The sequence below is a fragment of the Elgaria multicarinata genome, chromosome 16 (genome assembly GCF_023053635.1).
Source record: "Elgaria multicarinata webbii isolate HBS135686 ecotype San Diego chromosome 16, rElgMul1.1.pri, whole genome shotgun sequence".
Lineage (NCBI taxonomy): Eukaryota > Metazoa > Chordata > Lepidosauria > Squamata > Anguidae > Elgaria > Elgaria multicarinata.
Window position 1 is genome coordinate 28933853 of NC_086186.1, and position 27662 is coordinate 28961514.

General features: G+C 47.4%; 1 protein-coding gene across 1 annotated transcript; it reads right to left on the minus strand.

The window, feature by feature from the left end:
• Nucleotides 1-5995: 5995 nt before the first annotated feature.
• Nucleotides 5996-27447, minus strand: AAGAB (alpha and gamma adaptin binding protein). Its single transcript, XM_063142355.1, has 10 exons — nucleotides 27347-27447; nucleotides 18607-18797; nucleotides 16188-16284; nucleotides 15062-15151; nucleotides 13674-13757; nucleotides 10853-10935; nucleotides 10251-10344; nucleotides 9879-9983; nucleotides 7186-7235; nucleotides 5996-6467 (listed from the first exon to the last, which is right to left on the minus strand). Exons 1-10 carry the CDS (start codon nucleotides 27411-27413, stop codon nucleotides 6390-6392), a joined length of 939 nt encoding a protein of 312 aa, XP_062998425.1. The 5' UTR covers nucleotides 27414-27447; the 3' UTR covers nucleotides 5996-6389.
• Between the last annotated feature and the right edge of the window lie 215 nt (nucleotides 27448-27662).

Consider the following 27662-nt stretch of genomic DNA (forward strand, 5'->3'; position numbering starts at 1 on the left):
GACCATGTGACCCCTTTCAGATCAGTGCAGGAGCTGCAAATTTTATTCTGCAGGTTTAAAAAAATTCAAATTTAAATGCCACATGCAAACTCTTCAGATCGCATACTTGTCATCTGAGATAATTAAAATGGGGGCGGGGCCTGCAAAAGAAGCACACGCCATGGTAAAGCTGCCCAGAACCCTGAAGCTTGCAACTTCCTTGCTTGGGCTGGAGCTGCACTTTAGAGACTTAATTATTCCACACAATTCTGATAGGTTTGGAGTGACATAAAGGTGTTTTTTAAAAAGAGAGAGAGAGAGAGAGAGAGCAGACTTTAGTGTAGAAAGGCTTTGACCAGCCTAAGTGATAATTTGATCAGACATCCATATAAAGTGAATACAAAAGACATATTCTTCCATAGTGCCCAAATGATAAACTCTTTGAAATCCTGCCTTGAAGATTTGGGGTGACCCTATGGAAAAGAGGACAGGGCTCCTGTATCTTCAACAGTTGTGTAGGAAAGGAAATTTCAGCAGGTGTCATTTGTATATATGGAGAACCTGGTGAAATTCCCTCTTCATCACAACAGTTAAAGCTGCAGGAGCCCTGCCCTTTTTTGTATCTGGTCACTCTAGTATAGGCACCTGCAACTTTAATTGTGATGAAGAGGGAATTTCACCAGGTGCTGCATGCACGCAAATGACACCTGCTGAATTTCCCTTTTCTACACAACTGTTAAAAGATACAGGAGCCCTGTCATCCTTTCCATAGGGTCACCCTAGCCCACCCCTCCCTTGCTGCCCTTTCAGTTTATGTCAAAGGACAGTAGCATTGCTTCCTCGGCTGAAATGAAATGGGGGGGGCATATGGCAGTAGCGGAGTCCTGTGGTCGGGGGGGGGGGTGACCACATGGGTTGCTGCATAAGATAAATAACTTCCTGCTTCCCTTGAAATATAATCCCCGAGTTTTGTCTTAAAGAGGCTTGTTTGACACTAATTGGGAGGGAATCGTAAGCACTTGGGCCTTGCTTGTTGTGGTCTGGTATTCCATGTGCCGTATTTAATGTCTAAAACGAGGGGCTCTCATGCGCACCCCTGTGGCTTCATGATCTTAACTGCGCACCTGTCCAGGGGCCTGTTAACAATGCTTTTGTGTGTTCCTGGCTTTCAAACTACGTTCCGGGGCGGGGCCCTGGCTGAAATGAAGCTCTGCCCTCATGCTATGGGAGGTGATGGGGCTTTTAAAGTTTTGACTTGTACAGGTCTTGGATATGTAGCACCAGCATATGCTATCAGATTGTGTGTGTGTGTCCTTACTGGGATCTCCTCTTCGCTGTGCCTCTTGGCGACGGTTACGAGGAGCTCTTGGGTCTTCTGTTACCGGCTACTGAGTCACTAGCTGGCCCTTTGACTCTTACGCTTGTCCTTGTCTTATATGGCTGCTGGCGGGCACACCCAGAGAGCCTTGATTTTGATTTTTTTTTTAAGTGACTCTGGTGAAACTATTAATTTGTGTGGGGGGAGGTTGTTTTTTAATTAACGTATTGAACCAAGTTGCAGTGTGCATTATTTTGCATTTAGCTTGCTGTAGGGTTAAAGGCTGTGCTGTAGAATCAAAATTAGCAGCAATAACTTGCAGGAGGAATTGGAAATAGGTCCATGGCTGAATAAATGTGGCAGTTGGAGAAATGGACCGGAGCAGGCGGGTGTCAGCTCACTTCGGAAAAATGCTTACATCTGCCACCATCTGATGCCAGTTTCTGATTGGACTTAAACAGGCAGGATGCGGCTGAGGCTGTGTTAGCCCTGACGGCTGTTCTAGATCTTTATCAGCCACCTGGGGTTGGGAAGGGGCCGGCAGCGTAAGAACTTTTCTAGGATAGAGTGAAAAATTATTAGCCCCTTTCATAGAGTAGTCAATTTCGAGCTGTGTGCTTATGTTTAATATAGCTTTATATATTTCCTTATTTATATAACTTCTTTCAGTAGTCAGATTGGATCAGATATTTAATTTTTTTTAATCTAAACATAACATTTTGAGATTGAAGATTTGAAGACTTAATTTGGGGGAAATCTTTTTAAAAAAAATACTACTACTGACGGAGCTGTATTTTGGACAGTAACAAACAGCAGGACCCAAGGAGGGGAGAAGAGACAAATGACACAGCCCAGTTATAGTTAAGCACTTTTACATCTCATTGACCGAAACAGGGGAGTTAAGCCATGTGCATGCTTGGATCAATGGAAAAGTAGTTACCCTTGGGTGGATTGTGCCCACAACGTTCCCCCTCAGTCTGAAAAGTTTGATAAATGACATATTCTTGGTACAATACACCAAGTGCTGCTATCACGCATCCTCTATTTTCAGGATGGTTAAATGGAGATTCTGTGCTAACCTCACTGAAATGAATGGTGGCTGGGTTGTAACAGTCCTCTATGCCTTGTCCTGCTTAGTGGCTCAACATCTTCATGTAGACGAGCCGTTACTCTCAGTGCTCCAAGGATTCTGAGTATTTCAGGCTGTTTGTTCAGCAAGGTAACATGTTCTGAGTAAAAAATTGGTTTGGTTCACCTTTTCCCATCCATTTCCCTGCAATTAGTAGCCACTTGTTTTAAGAGGCTGCCGTGTTCTTCAAGGTCCTCATATGTAAGCCTTCGTCTTTAGATAAAGGTAGATGAGTCCTTGAGGAGAAACAGTCTTATCTCTAGCTCATGTGAAATGGTTTGCATCCAGTGTTTATTTTCTATGTATTTTATACCTGAGACTGTGTATTATGAACCTTGTCTGTCATCTAGGGGTCTTTAGCTTATTTTTTATCAAAAGCCTGTAACATCCTTGCCCTCGTATTTCTTACATGAAACTTGTAAGTTCTGTTTTTGTCATCCTAATAAACTTTTAATGATCCCTCTCTACTCCCTAGAAGAGCTTTTGAATTAAAATGACACCGAGGCCAGTAGCTTCAAGTCAGGAGGGACCAGGTTGAACGTGGGAGGCCGTGGGAGCCCCTGCTGAAATGCAGGCTGGGTGGCCGTGAAATGCGAATTGTCAATCCCTTGTCTGCCTTGGTTCTTTAGGTAATTCAAATGATGGCTGGGCTTGACTAAGCACATGGTCAAACCTTCTTTTTTTTCTTCTTTAGACATTAGAGCACCTTGTACCACAGAGGTAGTTTTAGGACGATCTGTTCTCCTGTTTCTTGCATTTATTTTGAGCGCAAGTCCTAACTAGTCTTCGCAGGCAATGACAAAGAAAAGGCAATTTCAACTGAAAAAGAGATGGGTTGCCATGTATTCCTGTTCTGCTTGACTCAGAGCGTGCCAAACTTGCGTTGGAAATCTGCTCCCCTCCTCTATGGTGGCAGCCACAGAGTCAACCAGCCTTGACTACTCCGGAAGGGCCTCTGTCCACAACCTGTAGACCACGAGTGCCGGAGATGCAGGGCTTACTCACAGTTCTCACCTAACAAAACAAAATCCCGCTTTGGTGTTTCTCCTACCTCTCAGCACGTAGACAGAGAGGACAGGAGCAGCACACGGCAGTGATGGGGAAGCGGCTGGTGCGGAGCTTGATTTCTCAAGAATTGTACGTTTAAATTGCAAACAGCATGAATGGTGTTTTTTTTTTCTAGACAGATGATAGCCTTGCAGCACTGTGCATTGGCTGTTCATGGTTCAGGCCTTCCCTGTATGTATCACTTCACGCAGTCATGACAAAATTCTTGTTCATTTTATGACCTGGATTTATTCCCCATAAAATGAGACGCATTCAACTCAGAGGCCCCAACCATCTCGGGCCTTACCTGGGGTTGTTTTTTTTACCCCAAAAGTAAACATTGCAGTAAAAGTAAATGTCAGAATTGTCTTGCTTGTTAAGGTGTCGTTCTGTCAAATTCAGCTTTCTGATTGTAGCTGCACAAGGCACGGAAAACTGCCTCTCTTGGCATAGTCCCTTTCTCCATGCTGGCACCCCCCACCCACTAGAAGCGATGAGTAGCACATGAACAGACGAAGCCAGCGCACACCAGCCAAGTCAGACGCCTTCTCTGTGCCATCCCCATCCAGGGCAGAGAGGCCAAAGGAAGGCTTGGCCAATGCCTACATCCCACTGTTATTTTCCATCGGAGAGAACAGTGGGATTCTTCCAGGGAACCCCCCTGCCCCCCGGGAGGTACCTACAGAGGCTCCCCATCCTGGAACTACAACTTTAGAATCCCCATGTTTCTGTGCCCTGTATGTGCTACTTACTGCCTTATATCAGTCCCAAACATACTTACTCAATTCAGCAAGTGCCCCAAGTCCCAGTAGAACGAGTGGGAAGGAGTTTCATAATTCTGAAAGAAGTTTCATAACACGTGCATTATAGTCCTCCCTCTAACCCTACCCGCTTGGCTTTAGACCACAACCTGCACCTCTCCAGTGGTTCTGGCCTACAGTTCCCATCATCCTCACCACTGGCCATGCTAGCTGGAGCTGATGGGAGTTGTGGGCCAAACATTGAGGTCCTCCCTGGGCTGCAATCACCTTGCTTGTTCTCCCTGCATCTCTCCATTATTTATTTATTTCACTTCTATCCTGCCCTTTTTCCCTCTTGCAAGGAACCCAAGGTGACTTCTGTGGTGATCCCCTCCCTCTGCATTTTTACCCTAACAACCCTGTTGCGGAAGGTCAGCTTCAGAGTCCGTGATGGGCCCACAGTCAACCAGTGCACTGAACCGGAGTCTCCCGAGGCCCAGTCCAGCAGTCTAACCGCTGCACCACACGGGCAAAGCTTGCAAGTGGGTCAAGACTTAGTTGTGCTGCTCCAAGCCCAGTCTACATCCTAAGACTTCAAAGGGAGAGCGAAGGATGCAAAAGGACCATGCCGGAGGCTGTATTTTAAGCAGACTTTATTCAGCCCATTTAAAGTACACAAGAGAAACAAGAGTACAACAGGCTTTTGCTGCGTTTTTTCCATGACTGCCTTAGCCATCACCTATGGCAAAGCACTTCTACATAAGCCCCTGTGATGAACTGAAGCTACGCGAGAACTCTGTGTCCTTCCCTTATGCAGGGAAGTTTCCCAGTGGACGCTGGCCTGAATCTACTCCAAAGGGAGAAAAGGAAACCACTGCTTTTCCACCCACACTTAAATTTTAACAAGATTCTTTAGGGTTTAAAGTGCTTCAACCGATTTGAAAGATGCTTATACCAAGAGCAGTTGGATTCCTTTATTCCAGTGTAATGGATCATTATGTTCAGACATTGATTGGTCAGAGATAAAATACCCCTCGGGGGGGATGTATACGCAGCATTTTGCCCACAAACAACTGCTCTTCAAGACTGCAATCTGGCTAAAACTGCATGCAGCAGCCCTCTAACCTTACTCTCTGTAGGCTGATAGAGATCTGAAGTGTGAGCACCACACTCGTGCACAGCAAGCTGCTACTGTGACTTGAGAGCCAAGGTAGACTAGGGTGGCCTTTTCGACTTGTCTCAGAGAACCCCCTCCCTCACCCCTGTGGTGTAGTAAAATGCTCCATCTGCTCACACGAGAATTTCTGAAGTCGCTGCACTCCGCTTTGTGCTTTAAATCAAAGTGAGGACTGCAACTCTCCGCATTCATCCTCTGTAGTATATTTTTCTCATTTATCTTGTACAACTTACAGGGAACTGGTAGCCAAGGCCCACTGTCACAGGGGGGAAATTATTTGAAAGCCAAACGGGGCATGTCAAAATGTGCGATTGGAACGATGCATGATTTTTCTCCTCCTGCCTGTTATTGCCATGTGTTTTTCAGCTGCCGGAGGGGTGGGAGAAGGCAGGGGCCACTCAAAGCCATACCTTTGTCACCCCTGCCATGACAATTGGTTGATAAATACTCAAAATAAATGTCCAAAATGCATTTTAGCCTATGCAAGTTACCATCCTGGAACAGAGAGCTTCTCCTTCATGTGTAAGTATTTCCAGAGAGATCACGCCTCCTCTTCCCCCACCCCCACTAGAAATAAACGGCCTCCCTCCCACCCCGCCCTGCCCCAGATCTTGGTCTCTGACTTGAAATGAAGACAAATGAAAGTGGGAAGAGGAACAGGGCACACAAAGGATATAGTTACAAGGAGAGATCCTGCGCAACTCTTTCTGTTTGGTCTGGGCCATTACGTTTTCCAAGATGCAACAAGATCATCTGCTACTTCGTTGACTTGATAATCTATGTTCCCCTTGCCGAATCCAGGCAAGGAAACAAAACTGAGCCATCTCCTCTTCTGTGGGATGGCAGATAAACAAAATAAGCAAGGAGCAGCCTCTCGTGTCTCTGCACCCGCTGCAAAAAACGAGGCCTTCGTCAAAGAAAAATCACGGCAGCCAACAACTGCTGGTACTTGCAAGACAATCATCTCCATCCGCTCCACGACGTGCCCTCCTATGGGCCTCAGTTGTCTTCATCCGAAGACAGCCCTTCGATCTCATCCCTGTCCCCGCCAATGGCCATCCAGAACGCTTTGGCAACCTAGAGGTCAAGAGTGAACAAGACAATCCTCCCAGAGTGCAGGACACGGAACAATGGGCTCAAGTGACAGGAAGCCAGATTCCAGCTGAACATCAGGAAAAACTTCCTGACTGTTAGAGCAGTACGACAATGGAATCAGTTACCTCGGGAGGCCATGGGCTCTCCCACCCTAGAGGCCTTCAAGAGGCAGCTGGACAACCACCTGTCAGGGATGCTTTAAGGTGGATCCTTGCCTTGAGCAGGGAGTTGAATTTGATGGCCTTGTAGGCCCCTTCCAAGTCTACTATTCTATGATTCTATAAGCTAAAGCCGCTGGAGATCTTCACACCACACCTGCAGCAGATACAAAACACGATCTGCCAAGGCTGCCCCTGCCACACACACAGGCTTCAATGTTAGGTCTTTAACATGATATAAGGACACAGATGCATAGACTCCACACTTAAACCAAATTCTGCAACCTGCGTCAGGTTGAACAAGGTCTCTTCTCTTGTACAAACCATTCTGGTTTTGCTAATGGGGAGAGACGAAGCCCACCTGATTCTAGCTGGGAATATGATAATTAACTCTTAGAGGACCAGGTGTGATCCGGCAATTCAGCCTCCCTGCCCCTCCCCCACCCCTCGCAAAGAATGCTTGGAGTGGAATTGCCACTGCTTCTAGAAAGGTTCGACAGGAACGGCACGTTTAGGGTCTCTAGCCCTTCTGGCTCCCTCACCTTTTCTGCATGCAGTTTTCTCTGTTCATGAGGCAGGGTCGCTGCCTTTTCTGCAGGGATGAAAGGGAAAGAAAAGTTAAGATTCTGATTTGCCAAAAGTGACTAGCTAGAGCAGAAGGCCGTTTCTCCAGATGGGCAGATAGGGTGGGAAAGAGGCCAAGGCCAGAGGAAGATACACACAAAAAAGCAAAGAGGATCACATAGAAGCTGAGCCTGGCAGCCATGTTACGATTTCATTGGGTCACTGCAGAGGCCACCAGTGAGGGAGGAAGCAGCAGCCAGGCACCTCTCTACCGTGCCTGGGTCCAGCTCCAGCTGAGAGCCCCCTCCCTCCTGCCACCAAGTGTCTCTGGAGAGGCCACCAGTGAGGGAGGAAGCAGCAGCCAGGCACCTCTCCACCGTGCCTGGGTCCAGCTCCAGCTGAGAGCCCCCTCCCTCCTGCTACCAATTGCAACTGCTGAACTTCCCAACTAAGATTGTAGTGCCTAAATTTGCTTTCCTTTTCCCCCCCCTCCTCCTCCTCCTCCCTCCCAATCCCCTTTCCTTTTGTGTCACGTCTTTTAGATTGTAAGCCTGTGGGCAGGGACTGTCAAGAAATACTTTTGTAAGCCGACGTGAGAGCCTTTTTTGGCTGAATGGCGGCATAAAAATCCTTAAATAAAATAAATATTGCTGAAGAACCAGAGCCCGACTGGAAACTGCTCCCACAATGGATAGACCAAATACACATCCAATCCCAGTGGAGAGCCAGTGTGGTGCAGTGGCTAAAGTGTTGGACTGGGAGCTGGGAGATCTGGGTTCTAGTCCCCACTCAGCCATGGAAACCCACTGGGTGACTTTGGGCCAGTCACAGACTCTCAGCTCAACAGGGTTGTTGTTGTGAGGATAAAACTGAGACAAGGGTCATGTATGCCGCCTTGGGTTCCTTAGAGGAAAAAAGGCAGGATATAAAGGCAACAATAAATAAATAAATAAATAAAATCCCAGTAGGGCTTGGAGAACTCCCCCTAGTAAAGCAGCTGGGGAGACACACACACACACACACACACACTGACTTCTCCACATACTGGCTCGCAGCATAACTTTCTAGAAACATGCAACGTGTGGGTGCTTTATTAGCCCAGCTCGTCTGCAGCGAATGGCAACGGCCTGGAGGGAGCAGCTGCTGGGTGGCGAATGGCATCCGCTGCATTCCTGCATCGGTGCTCTCAGTTCCCACCCACAGAAGCCCGATGATGGGAGCAACCAGGAACAAACAGGGAGTTCTACGCAGGAGTGGTGGGAGAGGCCAAGAGGGGCTGAGTTTGCGGCTCCTTGCTTGAGGCGCTTTGGTGGTTCGGGAACTGCTCTGGGTCCGTTTCTTCTCCATAGCTGCTGCCAGGTGCTCTGGCCCAGGGTTCTGACGGGAGGGGGATTCTGCTGCTGGAGGTGCACCACTGAGCTAGTTGCGCATCTCTGCGATAAGCTTGCCAGTCCCAGGGACGACATGCGGCGGTGGTTCCAAACAGGGAGGGCTCAGTGGGGAAGGTCGTGGGAGCGGGGGGGGGGGGGAGTACAGGAGGTGGGACGAACCTGTGAAGGCGTCTGCTCTGTGAGCGCAAGGCGAAGCCCAGCCGGAGCATCTCAGCCCCAGGGACAAAACGTAAAGGGCGGTAAGAAGTCAAGCAGGTCGGCGAGTTTAGCCAAGGGCCAGGGCAGTTCCCACACAAACAGCAGGGGTGTGGTAGCTACCCAGGGTACTGCAGAGAGTGCCACATTTCCAACCACCCCTTGAGGTCACATGCTCGTAATTCCCCAGCATGGCATCCTCGTACAGAGCCCGTTGGGCCGGATCCAGCATAGCCACCTCCTCAAAGGGGACTGGGACCTGAGCTGGCTGCAAAGTGGCTCTTGCTACTGCAGCAGGAAAAGGAGATGGTCTGGAACGTGTCACTGGGGGCATTTCGCTGCCTGCTCAACCTTTCTCCGTGGTCTTTTACGCTCACCAGGCGCAGTTGGAGCCACGCGAGGATTTGCAAGGAAGGGGAGGTCCCACCCCCCAGATGTCCCCCTTCTACACATGGCCTGGTCACTGGTTCCAGCGGCTGTTTCACTCATCTAGATTTCGACCACACCAAATCTGCATGGCTCAATACAGGCTGAAACCACTGATGAACCCAACATGTGTATTTCCAACCTCAGAAGTAAGAGTCCAGGTGGCTTGTAATGTTCACGGCAAAGGGAAGGCTAGCATGATGAGCTCAGAAGTTCTTCTCTGGCCCAGCTCTTACTCCACCATCCCTGCTCCCCTCTAACCCTCTCACCTACCTTTGCTTCCTGCTGTGAGGGCGGGGGGCAGGCTTCTCCGCCCCTCCTTCCCTCCCACCCAGATGCCTGGGACATTGCTACGGCAGCAGACCAGGACATACGGAGCACTGGGCTATGCGTTTCTTGCCATGTCGCTCCCATGGCAATAGCATTGGGGAAAACTACATTTCCCAGCATTCCTCCTGCCGGCACACTGCTGAGGCAACACACCAGCTGTCGGGGAGGGGAGGGGAGGGGCACCTCCCTTCATTTCCCTGCTGAAGCAGCGAAGAAGACAGGCTGCTGCAGCTATCCCCATGTCAGGGGGCGAGGGTGGGCGGGTGGAGCACAAACAGGCCTGGAATCAAACCGAGCTGTTCCCCGAGTCTGGGGAAACAAGAGCGTACCTTTCATTTCCTTCAACTTGGAGAACAGCCGCTCAAAGTTCTCTAGGTCCCCTTCTCCTGCAGTGAGACTTGCCAGCTCTTGGATGTCCATATCCAGCATGGGATCTACAAGAAGCACAAGAGTGGATTTAACTAGATGGTTTTGCTCAGCAAGGGGGTTCAGGCCCAAAGACACCCACAATTCAGATAGGATCACGGTCTCCACGGTCCTTCTGGGCACAAAGAGTTGGGTGGCTGGCTGTGTACGGTCTGCAGGACGCTTACAGAGGAACAGGCCCCTCGGGGCTCCAAGGGAGAGGGCGGGCGGGCCGGCCAGCCGGCCTCCCACCCACCCCCCGTTGCAGTGTCCTACTAAACAAAGGCATCTCTCACCAGCAACGGAGTCGGCCGGCAAGCCTTTCGCATCAGCTGCATCCTGTCCTGGGTCTACAGTGCACTCGGCTCTCTCGGCTGGCAAGGGATTGGGCTGGGAGAGAGGGGGACAGAAAATCAGACACGGCATCGTAAGCAACAACGAAGAGTGCAGAGCTGCCGCACGGACTGTGTTGAGCCATTCCACGGCCTGCCAGGGCAACACGTCCCAAGCCCATTCAAAAGGACATTCCTCCCCAAACCCAGGCAAGGCAGGGCAGGGCTGATTCCACACGTCAGACAATCCTGGTACTTGACCAAGAATCCCTGGAATCTGTGTTGTTGTTTTTTAAAGCCCTGGTAAAAAACAGGTCAAGTTTACAGCCCTTATGACTGTGTTGAAAAGCTTGGGAAGAAGTTAAGGACCCTCTGTGGCGAAATGAACGAAGGCAGAGAGAGGATTCGGCAGCTGGCCAAGGGGCACCAACAGCGAAAGCCCAGCGACGTCCCGCTGCCATTACACAGGCAGGAGGGTGCGGAAGGCTGAGCCGCGAGAGACGCGGAAGGCTGAACCAGCAGGGGGGAACAAATATACAAAAAGGAATTTAAAAATTACTGTTTACTTCTGGAGCGTCATTTTCTTCTGACTGAACGCTGCGATTTGCACCCACTAAGGCAGGAAGGAAACCAAAGCCCTGATTCACATCTGAAAAGAAAGAGCTGTTAGTTTAACACGCGCGCCCTTGGGAAGCTTTGCTAGGTACAGGCGGGGGGGGGGGGGTATGGAGAGAGAGGAATGTGGGAAGCCCACCCACAGGAGCATCTGGGGGCACCACAGACACTCCTTGGATCCACAGATCCAACCCCCCAGGAGTCGTTGGAGTCATCAGCACAGGAAAGGAAGCCCATCAGGAACAGCCCAGAGCTAATCAATGCAGCAAACACAAGCCAGAAGTTTACACTTTCATGGACTGGGAGGCCATTAAAGCAGCCCAGCAGGAGAGCAGCAGGAGGCTGGGGGGGGGGGGGGAGGGCAGAGAAGGTGTTCTCCCAAGTGCAAAGGGAGGGAGCAGCCCGAGTGTGCAGATAACTCTGCCTGTAAGCAGAGGCAAATCAAACAGGAGCCATCTGGCATGGCCAGAGTCTCTCCTTGGGCTGCCATGCGAAGCATTCCTGGTACTCTTGATATGAAGTGAAACAGGCTCTGGATGCTCCTCTGTCCAGGTTAAAGGTCCCCCTGATCAGGCAGATTCATTTGCCCCTTCTCCCCCCACCCCCCATATACAAGGTTTGGGGCAGGTAGCAATGATTTATACACACCCGCAAACTACCCCGATTAAAATCCAAAGAGGACACTTCACCCACTGTTCTTCACGGCCACTGGCGGCCCCAGGCCCATTTCCAGCCCCTCTCCTTCCTTCCTTCCTTCCCTCCCTCCCTGACAGCCCCATGGAACTTCCAGCCTCCCACCTGGAGGAGCAATGGCAGCCGCAAACTCAGCCTGACTCCACCCAACGAGGGGGACCCCTTGCCCATCCACTGATGCTCCCATTGGCTGTGTGACCCGACAGGTGAAGTCTGATTGGCTGAGTACGCTGCCACTCTCGTGCTTTAAATTAAAGGGCATGCGGCTGAAGCCTTGGGATTGAGGCCGCCCTCCGCTTCCTAGCCTGTGCCGGCCAGCAGCAGCCTGGAGGTGACCCTGGCCTGGTTTGGGTGGTTTCTTTTGTGTTGGAGGGTCACCCTCCACCCTGCCCTGCAAAGGAGCGAGCAGAGATCTCAATTCCCTTTTTTCATCAAGGCCTTCCAGATGTTCTGGACAGCAACTCCCAGCATTCCTGACCACTGGGCGTACTGGCTAGGGCTGATGGGAGATGGAGTCCAAAGGAAGTATTGCATGGCATTATTCTACGTTAATTTTGCTTGTAGGGGCCCTCGCAGCGAAGATTTTCTGCCGAAGTGCCTCCCACTTGAGAAGTAGTGAAGATCACTGACCTGACCTTCTGTCTCCCACTCCCCCCCTTCAGAACAACTGTTTGTATGTAAGCGCACACAAGTGTGTGAGCCAAACAAGCTAGGAAAGGCCACTTTGGAACGCTTGAAATTGGTGAAGACCTCTGAGTTCCCTCAGCCGTCTATATGAGATGAGTGAGGAATTTCCCTCTTCGCTCTCCCCATAGAATCCAGCAGAGGACAATGCTTGACTCATGTGCGTGTCCGTAAGTAACATCTGTGCATGCAGGTTAAATACCACCAGGAATCGTCATCTCCCACCTTCAGGCCACGAGATGGTTGACTTTTCATGTATCACAAGAGAAACAGATGAGCTCCAAAACTTCTGGAATCTCATTCTGCGATCATGGGACTAACGAGCGTGGAAGATTCAAACAGTGAGCCTCCACTGCTTATGCTCTCGTGTTCGCAGTGACGCAGTGACACCTTCAGCGCATTCTACTCGGTGAAACACAGTGAAAGCCCGGCCCATCTCCACACCCCCAGGAACGCAAAGGTAAACGGAAGCCGTGAGGGGAGGAACACGTGCTTTTAACATGTTGGTTGTTTTATTATGGTTTTAACTCTTGTGAACCGCCCAGAGAGCTTCGGCTATTGGGCGGTATAGAAATGTAATAAATAAAATAAATAAATAAACACAGTACAAGACAACCAAAGGACAACTTTCTGCTAGCATCTATCGTAACTTGCACGTTAAAAATAATAAGAAGGAGAGGCTGAACTGGTCGTGTTATCTGACCGATCCAGGCGTGCTTTGCTTCTCCTCGCTGCCAAGGATGGCACCCACTCCAAGCAGCCACAGCGTCAGCCCAGCCAGGTATTTCCTGCCAGCCGCATCGCGGCAAACCCAGTTTTAGGAGACGTGCTCCAAGCCTTCACTCTGTGATGGGGTCCAGGGCAGTCAATTTGGTCAGGAAGCACAGAGCACCAGAGGGAGCTTCAGTACTCATTTTAGGGGCTACAGCCGCCCTGAAGCTGGCGGCTGGGCTGCCCGAGCTCTGCTTGAATGAACTTTAATTTCTCATAAGCCTCAAGCGCCAATTCTGTTACAGACAGCTATAAAGAGGATCTGAAGCAAAGCACGGACAGAACGCACGGAGCTCTGGCTGAAAAGGAAGACGCGGAAGACACTTGGCGGGGCAGAGTCAAGGATTCCCTGGGGGGTTCGCCTTTTAAGCCAAGAGGCTGTGCGTGAAGCATCGCCGGCTTATTTCCCAAGAGGCTCTCGCTCGCAGCCCATCGTTAGCCCAAGTGCTCACGTTGCAGAGAAACTGGGTGACCGGCCGACGGACAATCCTAGGCACACTTACTGGGGAGTAAATCCCGCTGAACACAACGGGACTTACTTCTGAGTAAATATGGTTAAACTTGCTCTGCACACATGGCAAAAAGACACATTGATTTCTAAAAGCAGAACTAAAAACAACGTACCACTTTTCATCACCACGTTTGACCAGACATTGGCATTCAAGGCTTGAATGATTCGTTTCACTCCTGTAGATTCTGGAAAGTCATCTAAACAGGGGAGGGGATGCAATGTGCTTTGTAAAAAGGCTTCTTCAGAAAGAGATTAATGTGAATTCAGAACCTGGGAAGGACATACACAGTGTGGGTTTTACTCTTGGTTATTGCGCGTGCATTAATCTAAACTTGCAGGGAGATCTCTCTGAGAACAGTCTCGTTTTTTTAAAAGCCTGTCTGTAAATTCTGGGAAACACTTTCAGATTGTCTACAGATAAACATCAATCCAGATTATTCATTCAAATTCCTGAGATCAGCACAAAACGTGTTTTGCTGCAGTGACTCACATCACACTCTTACTTTCCAACGAAAGTCAAAAGTGGTCTTGTCCATCCTGAACATTTGGGACAGAGCAGGATGCAAATAAGGCCGAACTACCTGGAATGTTAGCTGTGTGGTTTGCGAATGAGTGCAGGATTTTTCTCCCAATAGCCAGTGCTGGGGGGGTGTGTGTGCAGGGGGGGCACAGACACTAATCCAGACTGAGACCAGAGTGTGGTTGGAGGCAGTGGGACTTTAACACTTTGCCCTCCAGCTACAATCGCAATCTGGAATGGGCCTTTTGTGGCAGCTACATGCATGGTGGGAAAAGCCCCCATTGAAGCCAATGGAATCTCCCACCACCAATGCAAATCGCAGGTGTGGGCCCCCAATCCAGACCACAGTGGTGGTGGTGGTGGGGGGAGTATTCAAGACCGGCACTCAAAGACAAACCCAGTGACTAATGCCACGTGTTGCTTGGCCCTAAGTGGATGGAATGAGGACCGTAAACAAAGAAAATCGTGGGGGCGGATTTTCTTCAGCACTGACTCAAAACAAGCTACAGAAATGGCAACGCCATCAAAAGGCTTGGGACAATTTAGCTGGCTCAGTTTTATTGTCAAATGGATGAGTCACCTTGAATTCTGCCCACCCATCTGCAAGCTCTCCAATAAAATATTAGTAATTTTTGAAACCAACACTCTGAAAAGCAATGGTGTTGATGATACTGTATGGCAATCCTAAAGCAAGGGCAGGCAAAAAGCAGCTCCGACAGGTCTATGACATGGAAGACAGCCTGTTTATAATTCTGATGGCACATGTGCTACCCACAATGGAAGGCACAGCTGCTGGCAGAGAAAATGGAGCGGGGGGGACTAAGGGGCTGGAGGAAATAAGGAAAGAAACATGCCCAGAAGTGAGAATCTGCAGCCATCTATGCGGACACCAAAGGAGGCAACCTGTGAAGTTAACTCCATGGAAGCCCAGGCCTGGCATCACGTTCCTTCGGGGGTGGAAGGCAAGAGGCGGAAACGTACCATCCTCATCAGGCAGCTCCTCTGGGCTGAGTTCCACCAGCTCAAAACTGTGCTTGATGCACCACTCTTGGGCTTTCTGGCGACTGATGCCTAAAATAAGTAGATAGAATTTGGTTTTCCAGAATTTGGTAACACTTCCATTTGCATCTGTGTTAGAACTATAGTACACATGGTGCCGACGCCTGGTTTGTCTTGGTGGAAGCTATATGTGGACAAGTTGCTCAGCACAAAAACCCAGAGGTCCTTGAAGCACTGACTCATCAGGCTTAAAACTAATTTCTGCAACGATACGAACTGGAAACCTAAAAACGGAAGGTGGGATTTTCAGCTTGTGCAGAACATCAATTGCTGCTTTCTGTTCCACGATGGAAGAAAGGCAGGATATAGGTGTTCTAAATACATAAAGGGTCAGCATTTAGCACACTATCACCAATGGTGGCACTCCAGGGTAGGTCAACGTGTTGTCTGAATGCAGCACTTCTTCTGCAGGGTGGGTTATTGTGCAATCTGAATGTTGCATGTTTTCCACAGGGTGGCTTGTTAACCTTGCAGTGTGGCTTGTTAGTCACCCTGAACAAGCCAACTACAAGCCATGGCTTCTCAAGGTGGCTTGTTCAATAAAAATAAAACACACTGCATAGTTAGCAACCCACCGTGTAGAAAACATACTGCATTCAGACAACACGTTAACCCACGCTGCAGAAAATGTACTGTGTTCAGACAACATGTTGACCCAACCCACGCACTGGCTTCAGACAAGACGATAACCCATGGTGGGCTAACATGTTGAGTGAACCCCGCTTGTGTGTCCATGCATGCGTGCATCACCACCTTTACATCTTACAATCTGCGGCAGTTGTATTCCGGAGTAAATGCTCCATGTAGAACAACAAGCTGTGATTACAGAGAAGTTATCCTCTACAGTGGCCGTAACATGGATATTGACAAAATTTGTCCTGGGAAAATATCCCATAGAATCCACCTGTCCTTGACAGTGACACATCCATGGGCAAACTCTCAAGCTCAGATTTTCCACAAGCTGGACATATTGCGGCCCACCCTTACTAGACCCATTGCTGCCCACCCTTATTGGAACCACGCTGCCCACCCAAAAGCTTGGCCTTACCATTTTCAGAGACTCTGTCACAGACCAAAATCATCACTTCTGGAAGCCACTCTTCTACAAGAGGAAGCCACGCAGAGATGCTGTCCAGCCCAGATATCTGTAAAGAGACCTAAGAGTTGCTGGCTTCCTCTATACATAACTTCTACAGCATTGCAAGTCAACATGTCTTAAGTACTACAAGTGTCCTGATAAGAAAGCAAAGCAGAGAGCCAAAGAGGAGAGAGAGAGAGTCCCGCCAGAGGAAAATCTGCCTTGAAGCATGTGTGAAAAGATGCAATGCAAATCCTAGAATGTTGTTGTTTTTTAAAAGTGGGGTGTCTTTGCAGATAAGGGCCAACTACTGGAGAGCCCCTGGGCCAAACTCTAAGGGTTGCTCTCTGGTCCCCTATTGCCAACCACGAGAGGCCGCAGCTCAGCGTGACAGAGCCCCTGCTTTGCACACAGAAGGCCCCAGGTTCGATCCCCGGCATCTCCAGGTAAAGTTTGGAAAGAATCGTGCCTGAAACCCTGGAGAGCTATCGCTGCCAGTCAGTGCCGACAATACTGGGCTAGATGGACCCGAGTCTGACGCAGTAGAAGGCAGCTTGTGGTGTTCCTAATTAAGGGACAAGAGCAGAACATAGAGGACGGGCATGTGAGCCAGCATGCACAGTCTATTTAAATCCCGTTACTCCTGCTAAACCATTTTGTGCTCAGTAAATAGACTCCTAATTGGTGTTCAAAACATTCCATTCATTGATGTATTTTGACAGGGAATTAATGCCTGGAAGAGCAACTTGCTCAAGGATATTTACAAGTTGTGATTTGGGACTGACATCTAACCCTAGTTGGTAAACTTTGACTTTCTACGGGGGGAGAAAAGGGAGAGATTTAGGTTCCAGGATCACTTCCATTGCTTTTGAGAACATTGTTCAATTACTCCACACTTGATTTCCTCCTGTTCTTTAATTGCCACCACTTAGCAACAATCAAGCATCTCCAATTAGGCTGGAAACTCCTGCCTTGTTGAGGTGAATGAAATGGGTAGAAGGGGGCAGGTCTGGGCAGGAGCTCAGCTAGTTGCAGCCCTCGGTTTCAACCACCTCTTCTTTCCAGGAAGGAAGGCTTGCAAGCATGACGGAGAACTCTTGCACTACTCATCTCAGGCGCTTCTGTGGTTAAGCGAGGGACCCGTGTGGAAGACTTGACTCTGCAGCTGGATGCTCGCTTGGGGTCTGTGCCTTGGAAGGCGTTACGGCTCGCCTACCTTGAAGCAACAATGTAAACGCTAGAAATGGCAGGCACGCAACTAGTACAATGCAAAGGGGAGGAGGAAGAGTTCCTCCACCATACTGCAGTCGCTCCATGTCTCTAGAAGAGGTGTTGGTCAAGAGGAAGTCCTGTGGCTGATTGATTAACAGGTTGGCTCTCGAGAGGAAGTGGGAGGAGCCTCCACATCCACCCCAGCTAAGTCTTCCACCTGGGAAGGAGCCTGCCTCCTAGTGGACACATGAAGAAGAGCAACTCAGAGTTCTGGACCTTTGGACTGAGTTTCTAAAACCTGGATTAAACACACATTTGTATTTGTATTTCAAATTATTGTTTAACCAACGTAGTTGTTGCAAAAGTAACATAAGCCTCTGTTAAAGCAGGAACAACATTCTAATAGCGCCACAGCAAATCTCACAAAGATATTACAGGTAACAACGTCATCCTCACTGGACCGAAGCTATATTGTTTCATATAAAATCAGCAACACCTTGCAAGCTGCTTAACAAATTATCAGTAAAATTATTTCTGAGACCATTATATATAGAACGTAATGACAAACGTTTCTCCTGACTGCACTCCGCAAATGGAAATGATTCTGCTGTGCTGGAATTTCCCTACAACCACCTTTCAAAAGTTGGGTGGGTACTGTTTTGAAAGCAGAGATCTACAAGGGTGATATTAAAGTAGGAACGGGGAACGCTTGGCCCTCCTGATGTTATTGGCCTGCAATGTCCATCTTCCCTCGCCACTAGCTACTCTGGCTAGGACTGATTGGAATTGCATTTTAACGACACCTGGGGCCCCCACGTCCCCCACAGGTGCTCAATGAAGAAACATCAAGCAAATGTGAATGTTGACACTGGAATTATCAATGCACAGGTTGCTGTTCCTAAAGGGCTGGGAAGGGCCAGTTTGGGCAGAAAGGCAGCCAAACAGCAGTTTTATGAACAAATAATAAATAAAGGAACACAAATGAGCGCTCTCTTGTTGTTACAACCTCTAAATTATATAGGTATTCGGATAAAAACAACCCAAGAATTATCTTGAGGAATTTATCTAGCTATTTGTTGGAGTCAGTTCTATTACGGGCCGTTACATTTTCCACGTACAGGATTACAGAGATCAAGATTAATTAAGACAGGCGGCATTGACATCCTGAAATACTTACCGTTGTGCTGTCAAAATAGACCAAGAAGGCCTGCACGGACTCTGCAATTTCAGCTGTCACAAGAAACGGATTTGTCACAACACAGAGATGGATGGCAGCCGAGTAGTATTTGTTGTCTATTGTCCAGGGGTAAAACCGGGCTCCACTCCCTGTGGAAACATCCTCTGGCAGCTCATCTTTCCCAATGATACCTGTAGGAGGAACAAAAGTCACCTGGAGACACGCCAACAGTTGCTGTTCTCTTTGGAAAGCCTTGGCTGAAAAGTGAGCCCAGGGGAGGGGAAGAGAGACGCCTCCCACAGAGTGCTCTGGCACATGCTTTTCCAAGCACAAGCTAAAGGAGGAACGTACTACGATAGCACAGTCAAATGTGTCACTACTGCAGCATTCTCTCCGTTTTAATGGATATTAAGTACGGCTGCTCCTTTCTGGTTTGTTCTCGTTTATTAGCTACATTTATATCTCGCCGTTCCTCCAAGGAGCTCAAGGCTGCAGACACGGCTCCTTCCCCTTCACTGCAATCACCACGGGAAGCAGGTGAGGCTGAGTGCACAAGACCGGCCCAAGGTCACCCTGTGAGCACCACGGCCAAAGAGAAGAGATGCTGCCCCAAGAGGGCACCCTGTCAAATGTAGGCTGCAATCTTACTCACACCTACCTCATTGACCACACTGGGATTTACTTTTGAGTAAACGGGCACAGTGCAGTCTTCTGCAATTACCATCTCAACTACGGATCATCAGCTGAAAGCTCCTGTGGCTAAATCCAGCCCACGCTACTGATTTATTTATAAGCTGCCCTCCAGTATGAGACTCCCGGGGCACAGCTGTACAACAAATATAGTAACAAATACAATAAACTCACATACGACTAAACCCGGTTAATAAAACGTGATGAAATGCCTAGGCAAATTAAAAAAGAAGAAGACATCAGTGTTGATGTCAGGTGAGCTTCTCTGGGGAGGATATTCCGGGTACATCACGACAGGGAAATCACTCTTGCTGGTATACTCTCCACCTACGCACAGGTTTTAAAGGGGGGCAGAGTAGAGTCACGGATGATGGGCAAGGGCTTTGGGAAGGAGTAGGCAGTCGCTAAGGACCAGGCCCCAACTTCCTCCCTCCAGTTGCTATGCAGAGACAACAGGAATTGTGCAGAGAGTCATGTGGCCATAGGGCTTACTAGCTGTGGTTTGGGGAGAATTGTGGCCTGCCGCCACCCACCCTATCCTCGAAGCGGCCCACCCATAAAACTAGTTGCTAGTCCAGTTAAGGCTGATATCCATCTGCCAACCATTTCGCATTAAATAGCTCAAAGGTATATCCCACACATTTGTGTAGAAGAACACCCACAAGCCTTCCAGAACTTTGGAATAGATGTGTTCAGACCACTGGGTTTCGAAATTGTCCCCCAAACTGTACATTTTAATGCAAATATCATCCAACCCTCCCACGGTAATGACACCTTTCTATATCTGGCTGGAGTGAAACATATCCATTTTAGGATAAGCTTTCAAGTCCACACTTGCTTTAGGTCCTCAAAAGTCTTTCCAGAAACTGCTATAACGGCAAAAGTGTGTGGGTTTGGAAACAACCGTGTCTTAAGAGAATTGCTCACTTTTCATTTTTGATCTTCCCAACCCTTGGGAGGGCCTGTGGTCTCACATCCAAAGCGTCTTGAAAACATTTTTAGCTGACGCACTTGATGCCCACAACATGGCAGCACGCCTCAAGGCGTGGGTTTTCACAGGACGAAAGCCAGCTTTCTGACACTACCTTCTCACTCTGCTCCTTCAAACCTGCTGCTGGCATGCGTCTGACCCAGCTTTTGCAAAGTGAACTGCTGAGCCCAGGGATAGATGCAGGCTACCATTTGAACCAGAGGACCCATTCTTTTTAAGTTTTAATCTTTACATTATTTCCAAACATCAGTAAATAAAAAAAACACTAACAAAACAAAATATACATATAAAGACACGCCCACAAAAATAAGACAACAAACAAAACACCAAATAAAATGTTCTTCCAATATTCTCCTTAGCAATGTTATCGTTATTATTATTGTTTTTCTTTATCACTGTCAAGTCCAAATCTCTAATTTCTCTCTCCACATTTTCTACACTATTGGTTGAATCCACATATATACAAGTCATCTTTTTCTCGTCCCTTCATAAAGTTTACAAAAGGTTCCCATTCGGTTATAAATCTTACAGTCGATTTCCCCCTCATTATTGCCGTGAGTTTCGCCATCTCCGCTAGCTCAAACGTCTTCAGTAGCCATTCCTCTGTTGTGGGCACTATTTTGCCCTTCCATCTTTGTGCATATATCAGTCTTGCAGCTGTCGTCATATATAAGAATAGAGTCCCATGGTTCTTTTTCATCTGCTCATCCATAAATTCCAAAAGAAAGTATTCTGGTTTCAACTGGATATTAATTTTTGGGATTTTTGGGATTACAGAATGGATTTGTATCCAGAAAGTCTTTGCGTTTTTTTGCAGGTCCACCATGCATGGTAGAATAGGACCCATTCTGAATAGAAGAGCACGGCCTAAAACGTGCAAAAGCAGAAGGATTCAACAATGGCTGCAGTCCTGTATACAAGGCCTTTCCCTCAGAACTGAAGCAAGAGACTACCTTTCTACTCTCACTTAGGATTGGAGGCAGGGCCCGGATCAGAGGCTTCCGCTGTGGCCCCTTTGGGGGTGCAACATGTGGTCACAGACACAACTAAACCAGACTCATTTTTCATCTCCTTCATCAACGAAGGTGTGTCAGGATTCTTCTTCCATCATCTCATTTAGCTTTTGAGAAAGACACATCTGACTTACCATGACCTCATATTTATTATATGCTCTCTTATTTCCAACCCTAAAAGAAGAGGATAGTTGTTTATCTCAAATACCTAACAGTCACGTATAAAACACCACACTGCAATATCACACCTTTTTTGTGGCACGGGTTCTGTGCTCCTGGCTTTGTATAATAGTACTTAGGCAGGAGAATGAGACAAGACCATGCAGTGGTAGAATTCTGGCTTTCCACATCCAGTTTATAGCTAGCTGTTGTCTTGAGTCCAACCCAGAACATGAAAAATGCTTAGTATAGTACAACTAGCTGAACTTTTACAGCTCCAAAACTACCCCTGCAAATTCCTTCTCACCTAACTTTTGACAGTGTTCCCAACTGGTCTTCAGTTTGCTTTATAGTGTAAGCTGTTTAATTCTCAAGTGCTTTTAAAGTGATCCTATTTATTTTCTTCTGTTGGGCTGAGTTGCAAAAAGAGCTACTCCTTTGTGTGTCTGGAGAGCCATCTGGTGGAATGAACCTCAGAAATCCTCCCATACAACTGCAAGGAAGGACGTGCATGAGATTCAAGCAAAACCAAAAACAAACCCCTCTTGCTAAAACAAAACCCATAATTCAAGTAGCATTTTTTTCCTGTTCCATAAAGACTGTACAGGAATTTATGCTTGTTGGTATAATTCTGGTTATTTCCAAAAATAATTTCTGCTTTACAAAGACAACGGGCTCTGTAATCCGATTGTAATTTTAATTGTTTAATTTTCTGCGTAACTGCAGTAGTTAATTCTACTGTTGCCTTATGCAAAACCATTATCATAGATGCTTTGTTGTGCCTCTTTAAGGATGAGACATAAGAATTTCTCCAAAGTAGAACATCCAGCTTTTAAAAGAAATACCAGTAATGCCCCATCAGTTGGGAAGCAATGTTTTGAAATAATATTGCTGCAGTCCATTCACCCTACTGCAAATGTTAGACCCAAGACAATTCCCCGTCAGTTAGGAAATTACTTTCAAACACTGCAGAATGCAGAACGCCGTAGTGGGAGCCTTCCAGGCTTACGACGCCTGGAACATGGTGGCAAAGACGGGGAGGGGGGGAGGCTTTGTACAGTACTGCCTCTGACAGCTCTTGCGTCTCACTCGCCTCAGTTTCTTTTGCAATAACTGAAATAAACTGACAAATATGTGAAGATGCCAACGGAAAAGCAAGGTGCAAGCTATGTGAAGAGCTGAGAAGCAAACTTCAGTTCATGCAAACCTTCCATTTTCTAAAGTCCTTGAAGCTGAGAGTGAAAGCTCAGAATCAGAAGCTACGGATCTTTCAGACATGGATTCCAATTAGAGAAATAAGACTAAGCTGTGCTAGCATTTTCAAGGATATACTATTTATTAGGACAGGCTAGTATAAAAATACAAAAAATGAACAAACACGGGTTCAGGATGTTGTCTATAGTTACTATGACATCATCCAACCCGATCTTAGGTATTTACTAAGAAGCAAGTCCCATTGAGGTCAATGTGTATTACTTTGAAGTTTAACCAAATAGCCAAGCTTACTGTCACTCCTTAATTATATTATAGGGATGTTTATTTTCAGAGAGTCAGTGTGATGTAGCGGTTAGAGTGCTGGACTCAGGAGATTTGGGCTCTAAACCCTACATGGCCATGGGGCTCACTGGATGACTTTGGGCCAGTCACAGACATGGTATGCATGATACGGGCAGCTCATTGTGGATTATTTAACCCACAATGAGCTATGGCACGTGTGGCCACTTTTTGAACATGCAATCCCCAATTGGGAGTTGCGCCTTGTCATGCAAACCCAGCCACTGTAGTTTTATGTGAGAGTTAAAATTGCCCTGATCAGGGGTTGCGTATTCAAAATTACAGCCCTACACGCCGCATCTCATTGTGGGTTAAATAACCCCTAGAGAGCTGGCTGTGTCATGCAAACTGGCCCACTGACTCACAGCCAAAGCTACCTCACAGGGTTGTTGTGAGAATAAAATGAAGCGGAGGAGAATCATGCACCGTTCTTTCAGCTCCTTGGAGGAAGAGGCAGGGTATAAATGTAACAAATAAATAAAAATATGTTTCTTCTATTTCTGCAGGATAACACAGAAGTCTATGCACCAGCTGGGACCCAAAGAGAAACGTTAGGCATACCCAGAGTATGAGTATGAGTTTAGTGGAGTATTTGATTCCCCCAGCTCATATTTTGAGTGGAAGACACTACTGCCAAATCACTAGCTATTGTTAAACCCCTGCTAGGTTTCAAAAAGGATCATTTCAGAAACAGAAGCCAAAAGCCTCCTTGGGCATACAAAACTGAATCGCATGGTTCTTTATATCCAGGCTCTTTTCTAAGGCTGGATAAAACTTTTGTTTGTTTGTTTACTACAAGATTGATAGTTTCTATATTGTACAATGTTGACAATTCCTATTTTATTGTATTCCTATTTTCCCCAGTGGCATAAACTAAGATGTAAGTGCCTTGGAGATAAAGCTGTAACCTCTTGCAGCCTATTACGGGACATATTGGAATTATTGTTAGAATGAAATTAAGCATTTAAGATGCATTTTAGACAGAAAAATGTCCTGCAACTCCCAGAATTTAACAAATGCTAATTATTTATTAGTTCCCTTTCAAGACTGTGGACTTCCCAATGTTTTTTAATCCTGTTCTCACCAAGAAATAAGTAGCAAAATGTACTATTTTATGAGGACAGCAGTTTGGATGGAATTTTGAGATACAAAGCTGAGAAATTAAGATAAATATACCCTGGACATAAACTGTAAGAACAGCCTGCCTGTCCTTATAAATAACTTAGGGTGCAATCATAAATGATGATTACAAGGAGCAGACAACTCCCCTGTTAAAACAGCTTCACTGGCTTCTGGTCTGTTTCTGGGCACAATTCAAAGTGCTCGTTTTCACTTATAAAGCCCTATATGGCTCAGGTCCAGGTTATCTGAAAGACCGTATTCCCCCATATGAGCCCTGCCTGTGCTCTGAGATCTTCCGGGGAGGCCTTTCTCTCAGTCCCACAAACATCCCAAGCACACCTGATGGGTACACGGGAGAGGGCCTTCTGAGTGGCTGCTCCAAGGCTCTGGAACTCCCTTCCCTGGGAGGCTAGGCTGGCTCCCTCTGTGCTACACTTTCAGAGGCAGGCAAAAACTTTTTTGTTCTGTCAGGCTTTTGGAACTACTCTGGACCTGTGTTAATGTATTGGATTCCCCCCCCCCCCTTTTAACCTGTTACTGTTTTTAATTTTTTTATGTTTTTAATTTTACTGCAGGTTTAAAATTCTATTTTACTTTTGTAAATTTATATTTATATGTTTTAATTGTACATGTTTTAATCTTGTAAGCCGCCTTGAGTCCCAGTACTGGGGAAAAGGTGGGATATAATAATAAGAAGCAGAAGAAGCAGAAGCACGTTTAGACAACTGAGGGATCCTAGGAGTTGTGGGACTTTTTTCTGTCTAAACATGCATATGATTGCACCCTTAGACAAGTGACACATTAACAGCTTTGATCCCCTCTCTCTACAAAGGAAGTGACAATGATCCACTGCACAGACTGGTTTCAAGAATCTGGCCGGGGGTGGGTTCTGATTATTTTATGACACAACTTGTAGGCAAACGATAGGAAAACAGCATAGAGGTGTTATAAGAAAATAGAATAAGTTAATGGAAAGCTTTCTACATGGATAACGGGGGGAAAGGAAACATGGAAGGCAATGCCAGGGAAGGTCAGAGAGGGAATAGTGAATTTCCATTGGAGAAAGCTTAGCTGTTATTAAAAGTGAGGAAATCATTAGAGAACATATGGCTACTTTAAATGGGTCCAAGTCTCCAGGGCCAGATGAATTCTATCCCAGAATATTGAAGAAGCTTGCTGTCTAATCTGAGAATTTATGGAGGACATATGAAGTGCCAGAAGACTGGAGATGGGCAAATCCCTTGACCCTATCTTCAAAAGAGGGGGAGGGGAGGCACATCTGCGCAATTAGATGGGCCAGCCTGATGTTGTTACTAAGCAGAATTCTAGATTAAGCAGCTGGTTTGTGAGTATCTAGAAAAGAACACATTGATTACCAACTGCTAGCACAAGTTTATCCAGAATAAACAATGCCAGATAAATCTTTTCTCTTTTTCTCTTTTTCTCACTTTTAACAGAGTTACTAATTTGGTAGATCATGGGCACAGTCTACCTTGATTTCAGCAAAGCATCTAAAGTCTCCTATGATTCTAGTTAACAAGATGGTAAAACCTGTGGTTTCACTTAACAAGACTGTTAGATGGCTCCACAGCTGTTTGAACACCCTCACCCAGCTTATTAATAATGGAGTCAACCTAGAGGGATATCTCAAGTGGAGTCCCATAGGGCTCTCTCTTTGGCCCTGTGCTGTTCAAAGTTTTCATAGATTACTTGGATGAAGATATAGAGGGTATACTTACAAAATTTGCTGATGACAGCTGGGATGACTAGCTAATATTACAAAACACAGAATCAAGATTCAGAATAATCTTGACTGGCTGCAAACAAGCTGAAATTCAACAGAGATGACTAATGTCCTGCATTTAGATACAAAACGAGGCATAGGCGAAAGTATAGAATGGTAAAGAATTGTCCTCACAGATCACAAGCTGAACATGAGCCAGCTAATCCAATCTTAACAGAAACACAGTGTCCAGAATAGTTTTGCTCTATTTTGTGCAGGTCAGATTGCACCTAGAGTACTTGGCACCAAGTTATAAGGACATTGACATGTCACACAGGTGAGCAGGACAGTGAGCCTGGAAACCATTTCCTACTAAGAATGGTTGAAACAGCTGGCATGTTTAGCTTGAATAACGGAAAATCAAGGGGAGTAGCTAGAACAAATGGGTACAAATTACAGGGAAACAGATTCCAGCGAAACATAGGTAGAAACCACCTGCTGACGCTAGCTGTTTGACAGGGGAGAAGACTGCCTTGTGAGGTGGTGGGCTCCCTTCTACTGTAAGTACTTAAGCATTTGGCCCTCTCTCAAGGATGCTGCAGTTTGCACCCTGCATTGCACACCCTGCTTTGAGCAGGGGGTTGGACTAGATGACCGCCAAGAACTCTTCCAACTCTGTGACGCTAGGGGCATGGAAGCCCTTCCCTGCGTATGCGAGGGCTGTCTCCAGCCACCAAGCAGGCAAGTGAAAGCCCTTCTACACGTGATGCTCAGAGGCACTATCTGTCACTTGGCACAGGACCTCCAGGGTTCAGAGCTTGACCTTTGAGTACCTGAACGGAGGCCCCTTAATAATAATACTAATATAATAATAATTTTATTAAAAGCTTCCTCCACACATGGCAAAAAGCACTCAGTGCACCCCTGCAGAGACAGCCTCTCCCCACCCGTCGTTTGACATTAGGCATTTATCATTATTTATTATTATATTTACTTGTAACCCGCCTTTTGCCCAATACTGGGCCTCAAGGCAGCCTAACAAAATTTAAAGCATATACATTTTAAAACCTATGAATAGAAGTACACTAAAGTTAAGCCTATATTCCAACATGAAAACATTTAAAATACATGAGAGTTTTAAAAGTCCTTTAGCACAGGCGGAGGCCCAGATTAACCGCCAAAGGCCCTGCCGGGACGAAGAAGCTTTTGCCTGACCCCGAAAGCACCTCACGGAGGGGAGCCGGTCTAGCATGTCTGACCCGTGCACGGAGAGCAGCAGCCTTGCGAAGCCTTCCTCTGCTGGTGGCGCTCCGCACATGCTCAGGGGCTCTTCGTTATCTTACAAGCTGGGGAGAGGAGAACTCTGTGGGGCCCGGGAGGAATCCCAAGGGAACCACTGCCCAGCACAGAGGCGGCGCCGGGAGATGACATCACCGCGGCCATGACCAGAAAGAGAGAGAGAGAGATGGGGGCCTTGAGGCGACTCACATTTCACCAGCTCTTCCCCGGGGAACTCCGCGGCGCAGCTGGTAACTAAGGCGCAAGGAGCGGCCATGGCACTGCCTCGTCCTCCTGACGCGGCCCTGCGCTTCCCCTTCCGGTGCAGGCCCCGCCTCTTCCGCCCCTTTGGGCTGTACCATGAGAGCGCCAGAGATAGGGTGGCGACGTGAACTGCGTCTTCAGCCTTGTACGCCGGGAAGCTGAGGGGTTAAGAAGAGGCTCCTCCCTCTTCGGGAGGAGGGCGCGAGGGGCTTCCCCCACCCCCCAGGGGGCTACATTTTCTCCCTGGTCTTGCCCTCCCCCC